A 6,050-nucleotide genomic window follows, 5' to 3' on the forward strand; every position below is an offset into this window, starting at 1 on the left:
GCAAGGAAGGTGGAGGGCTCCCATCCACTGGATACCTTTCTCTGTCTCCCAGGGTCTTCTCTGCCACGAGTTCCTAACACCTCTGCCTCTTCCGTTTGTCACTCATCTCCTGTCATATACTTACCACGTGGTCCGGAATGCTGGTGAGATTAATGAGACCTGCCTAGGGAAGGGTGGTCGTGTTCATTCCTTCTGACCCATGATAGTTGCTAATTCTTACAGCGACCTCGCACTAAATGTCACCCAGATCTCAACAATCTGAGTATTCTGGCCAGCAAAACAAACAAAAAAAACCCTGCAGTTTTTGTAACACCCGCAGTTGTGCACAAATACCCTCAAACACACACACACACACACACATAGGAAAAGCAGCCCACAAGGGGGACTGGTCATGCTGCAATCCTCTTTCCTCCAGCTCCCTATCCCACTGGGACCCTGGGCACACACACGCCCGGCATGTGTCCTCAAGCCAACAGGGCATGGCTGGAACCCTGCCCAGCTACGTGGGACCCAGCTTCCTCCCCTGGTGCTGAATGGCTGCACTGCAGCTTCCGCCATGCAGTTGTACATGCAGCGTTGCAAGGACCCAGGTGGGTTCCTAATGGTCTGAGTAATAGGCAACTTGATCTGCTTAAGCTCTGAGAGCTGAGAAGTCACGTATAAGAATTCAGGGATTTGAAGAACATATGTCTTCCAGGGGGAAAATTATCCTGACAATTTCTATGCATCAGATCCCATTACTCTGAGGTGCATTCTAAATTCAGCGATGTGCTTCCATGGAGATTTGTGATTACAGAAGGAGCCGATGACTAGCTCAGGCGAAATTTGAAGCCACGAGGACCTGACCTCTCAGTAAAGCTATGATGCAGCCCAAGGCAGTACCATACCTACTTTATAAATGGTAAACTGAGGCTGAGTCTTAGAGGCTGGTCCTGTAGGGAACTGGCGGCCAAGCCAGGTCTTCAGACTCAGCCTTTCTGTTAGGCTCCACGGGCCGGCCACTGGGTAGGAGAAGGAACCCAAAGTCACAGAGGCCTTGTTGGGTTGAACACTCTGCTGTCGCCATCTTGAAATCTTAACCCTTTGGAGTCATGGTCTTGCTCACAGTTCCATGGACTGTCCTCTGTCCCACCTCCCTGGCCTGCTCACAGCTCCGTGAATTGGCCTCTGTGCCCCCATCCCCACCAGGTTGCTCACAGACCCAGGGTCTCCTTCTGTCCCTAGCTCTGGGCCGGTGTGTCTCATAGGGCTTGTAGATCCAGGCCCCATGTGTACCTCCCGTGAGCGCCCGTGGCTCCTGCTGTGTGCTACTGCACAGTCTGCAGAATAAATTAGAACCTGATGCTCTCAGTCCATCAAAGTCAAAACTCTCCAAAATTAGTTTAATTAAAGTAAGAGGCCGTGGGTTTCCTCAGATTAGATATGATCACACCTACTCGGAATGCAGGGTTCCTCTTCGCCCTTCAGCTGGCTGGTCTCTGCCTCTGTCCTGCCCCTGCCTCTGAGAGTTTCCAGTTCTTGATGTGAAAGGCCACAGAGCAGGGAGAGACAAAGAAAATGAGGGAAACCCTACTCCTCCCTAATAGCCACCCCAGAGACGTCTGAGTCTTAGAGACGGTGCAATGGCGGGCGCTCTGGCTGCGAAGTCTGGGGACTCACGCAACACCTCACGTGCTCTCCCCCTCCGGCCCGCTGTACCTGTCTCCAGGACAAGGAGAAAAGGCACCCTCCCGCACAGCAGCGCACGGGGCAGGGAGGCAGCCGATTCTCCCCCGAGGTCTCTTCGTGGCTGCCTGGAATGTTTTATCTTCGAATGGCCCCCAAGCCCACTCCTTCCTCAATATTCACGCAGCCGCCCATCTCACTCCATAATTGATTTGAGATAGAGTCTGCTTCCCGGATAGTAACTCACTCCGTTCTCTCCAGTGGTCCATAAAAGGCTGATGTGTAACCACTCACAGAGCAACGGCGAGGCAAGAACCCACAAATCAGCAACTTTGAGACTTTTTTATTATGCATTTGACAGTTAGTGTTTTCTGAGTGTTTGCACAATGAACGGATTTCTCTCCGAGATACCATCTCGCCATGGCGCCAAACAGTGCATGCGCGCTTTAAAACTGTAATTCAAGCTCTAAGGACTAGGCATTTGGATTCAGAACACGACTTTAACATCTATATATATATATGCGGTGACTTTACGTTTATTAACAGATCCACAGAAAGGAGCTGAAGTAGAGAACGGTTTCACAATAAATAATCCCCTTTCTAAGCCGTACAAAATCCTGCCAGCGAATCAGCCACTTTCACTTCCTCATGACAGATAGTCACTTTTACACCTGCAATAACTTACGACTACTTACAGAGGGTTTGACACTTGACCAAGCATCAAGTCAACACTCCGTGTCTCACCTCCCTGTGGCAGGCTGGGTCGCCCAGTGGGCAGCCCCCCGTCCCCCAGACGACTTACCCTCACGGCCTCCAGGGGTCTAAGTAAGCACAGCGTGGTGGGGAGAACGCAGCTGAAAGAGATTTTGAACTGTCAGGTGTTTCGATCCCATTTGGTGCCAATTATACTGATAAATAGGAATTTACATCATTTACAGAGTTTGTGTTTGTAGCTTATTTTGAGGCCAGTTCCTAAAGACCCACATTTATTCCCAAAAGCAAATATTCGACCTAACAGCCTTGAACTGGGACAGTCTCGGCCATCGGCTTCCTGGAAACAAGGCCTGGGACTCACTCTGCTGGGCATTGCCCCCCGGTGTCTGCAAAGGACTCGAAAGGCCGGCCAGCTGAATAGGAACCAGCCCGTGTGCATGCCTGGGAGTGAGAAGCTGGCAGGTACCCGTGCTACTCTCCTGCCACCCACGCCAACGTTTCTCTTTTCTTTTCCTTCTTCTTTTCCTGACACGTTCTTTTGGTGGGTACTAAGCGCAGCTGGCAATTCCTGTCTAAATCCTAGAAGTCTCTGGCTGCTAGACTCCTGTCCAGTTGCCGCCGGAGGCCTCACCCACTCACAGCAGTGTCACCTAGCCAGGAGCGCCCTGCCTGTCAGGGGCGGACGTGTGTTTACATTCGCCGAGAGTTAGCATGGAGTCCACTTGTCCTCCAGGAGAGGTTATGTCAAAAGCCAGCAACCGGCTTTCCAACTCGCCATGCCTCTCCAGAAACAATTTCCTGCATGAAACCGGAGCTGGGCGCCAGTCCCTGGGCACATCTGGGATCATTTTACCCATTAGGGAAACAGGGGTCACTTGGATTGGGGCATTCTTGGAGTTGGGGCGTGCTACTAAGAGGGGGCTTTTTGGGTGAGCTTTCTGCTCCAGCCACATTTGCTCCTTGTCCTTGAAGAGGTGGAAATGTGAACGTGTGTGAGGGAGCTGCGGCCTCCAGGGACGGGTGCTGCAGCCGCCTCCTGGGGAGTGCTTGCAGGAAGAGACAGCAGGGCAGGCAGGCAGCATGGGCGAGGTCCACTCGGGGCAAGCTCTGGAGGCTGGCAATCTAAGGCCCACTCGCCTTGTCTGTCTTCGACTTCAACCTGTCCTTGGGGAAAGGGGGCAAAAGAAAAATAGGCACGTGTGAGAGCTGCTCTCTGGTGCTGAGGGTGGGTCCCTCCTGCAGCGTCTCCAGTCTGTCCTGGCTCTCACCAGCACTTCTTGGCAATTTCAGAGCCTGCCATCCGGCCTAGAAGGTGTGAAAAGCATAACGCCGGCAGGCGCAGCTGTTGGGAGCCGTCTGCGGGCTGCTCCGAGCTTTGATTAGCACGAGCCAAGGATGGTGGCAGCTTCTGCTCTGACAAGGGGAACCTGGAAATCACTAACTCGAATCTTGCAGGGACCGTGGCTTAATAAAAGATTTTTTCTTCCCAAGCAAAGCTTCTTACCAGAGCTTTACATGAATCAAAAAATCCTGAAACAACCACTCAGACCCCAGGGGACACCTGAGCCACCAAACTCATCTCTTAAACACGTGGCGAAACAGTAACAACGGTCCCGGCCACAGCTACATGCTCTTCCTGCACAGGGCTCCCTTGCCGGCTGTCCCCTGAACACACCCCGGGACTTTGCGCTTACTTTCCACTGCCTGGAATCTGCCTTGCTCATCCCTGTGGCTCACCCCCCCTCACTTCCTTCAGAGCCCTGTGCAATGCCCCTGCCCAGTGGGCCCGCCTCTGAGCCCCCCTCAGATCGCAGTACCCCACTCTTGTCCTCACCATGCTTCCTGCTCTTTGCACATTTCACTGTGCTGTGTGTGTTCGTTTGCTGTGGCTCCCCCACTATTGCACTCCATAAAAGGTGCCTTGGGTTCCTTTGCTTGTCCCTTGCCGTGTCCCCGATAGCCAGGACAGCGCTCAGCACGTAGCAGGTGCTCAGCGACCCGCCAAATGAATGCGTGAGTGAGTGAGTAAATGATGCGGTGGAGGAACAGCTGCAATCACAGCCCGTGCTGAGAGGGTTTGGGTTTGGGGTGAGGAGGGGATAAAGAGGAAAAGAACTAGGAGGCAAAGTGGGGACCAGCTGGGGTCTGACTCACAGACTCCTGGGATCGCTCTCTGCTGCCTCAGCCCCCCACCCCATTTTATTACAGATGCTGACAGATCCGTCTCTGGACTCTGGCAGAGATCTGCCACAATTCGGAAAGTCTCCTGTATACTGGGCATGGTTCGCACTCCCCTCGACTGGCCCTGGCAGGAACCTAAGCCACCTCCGGGCTATTACTATGAGTGTAAGTCTCCGCCCCATCACAGACTGCAGGCCAGTCGTTAGTGACGATTTCTGGTGGATAGAATGACAAACCCAGCGTGGCTGTGGGAGACCCTCAGGATCTCTCATAGAGAAAGACAAGCAGTTTAAGAGATAATAAAATGAATCAGGAAGCCTGGGGAGCTGGCTGTTGGCATTCCCCTCTGTCCAGAACCAGCCGCTGGAAAGAAGGGTTCTCTGGGGCAAAGAGCAGGCTGGTGCAGGAGAGGCCAACAATGGGCCTACGTAGACCACTGGGGGCTCTAAGGAGTGTCCATGGCCCGTGGATCCAGGAGGGACATCCCCGTCCAGAGCCATGTGGGATGCAGGGCCAGCCGGGGCCAGGGGTATGACCAGAGTGGCGGTCACAGCTTCAAGTTGGTCTTGCCCCAGAGACAATCAACCAATGGGCACTATCACCTGTGGGGGTGGCGCCCCATGGGCCCTGGCAGGCCACTGCCTCAGGCCAGCCGACCCCCTCGAAATGTCCCACTCCCCCTGAAGGGACGATGAGCCACCATCTTCACCTCCTTCGACGCAGGCTTCCGTCGGCGACGGCACCCTCTGCCTCTCGGCCTGGTCTTCCTGCTGTCCTGGAATTAGCGGGGAAAAGGTGGCTTTAACGACAACCTCATTCCCATGGGACCACGTCTCAGCACCGTTTCCGAAGGCCGAGTGCTCGGTGGCCGGATTTCACCATGGTACCGCTACTCGCTGTTCAGTACGCGTCAGCTGGTACGAAGCCCAGAAGGAGGAGCTGTGGCCCACAGGCCCACGGCTGTCAGGGCCCGGCCAAGGTCACTCTGGGTTTTCTGGGTCACAACCCTGGGCTCCTGACTACCATGGTGCCTGCAGTTGGAAAACACCCAGTAAGTGTCACCACCACCCTGGCTGGGCCAGGGTTCTTAGAGACTCCTCCGCCTGGCTGGGGTGACGAGCCTTGGCCCAAAGTTAAAAAGAGGAGTACAGAGCCTCAACAGGAAGACCTCAAGCTGCCTCCCCAGGCCCATCCACTCATTCTGGAAGACAGGTTTTCCAGCAGCTAGAGTGGGCCACGGGTCTATGCTCAGGGCCCTCCGGGGTGACGAAGGAAGATAAGTGAGTAAGGGAGTGGAGCCTGGTGTCCCCTTCATTGTGAGGGCCCCACTCCATTCCAGACTACAGCAGCCAGAAGGCCCTGGGGTGGAGAGACCAGATAGCCCCATGAGCTTTGATTGCCAGAGGGATATGTGTTCACCAGAGGGCTGGAGAGGGGGAAAGCACCCCTGGGGTGTGGCCACAATGCAACCCAATCTCGTCTCCTCCCTT

The 6,050-nt window shown here is 54.4% G+C and overlaps 1 protein-coding gene across 2 annotated transcripts in view; it reads right to left on the minus strand.

Moving 5' to 3' along the window:
• Nucleotides 1-3,379: 3,379 nt before the first annotated feature.
• EDN3 (endothelin 3) overlaps nt 3,380-6,050 on the minus strand; it is a 25,208-nt gene continuing 22,537 nt past the window's right edge. Inside the window, exons 4-5 of one of the 2 annotated variants that reach the window (XM_006141854.2) lie at nt 5,270-5,335; nt 3,380-3,538 (exon numbers count right to left, since the gene is read on the minus strand). In XM_006141854.2, the coding sequence (XP_006141916.1) occupies nt 3,502-3,538; nt 5,270-5,335 (103 nt within the window). In that variant the 3' untranslated portion in view covers nt 3,380-3,501. Of the gene's footprint in view, nt 3,544-5,269; nt 5,336-6,050 lie in introns of both variants that reach the window. The other variant, XM_006141855.2, reaches the window with a different exon arrangement.

The sequence above is a fragment of the Tupaia chinensis genome, unplaced genomic scaffold (genome assembly GCF_000334495.1).
Source record: "Tupaia chinensis unplaced genomic scaffold, TupChi_1.0 Scaffold000066_1, whole genome shotgun sequence".
NCBI classification, from domain to species: Eukaryota; Metazoa; Chordata; class Mammalia; order Scandentia; family Tupaiidae; genus Tupaia; species Tupaia belangeri.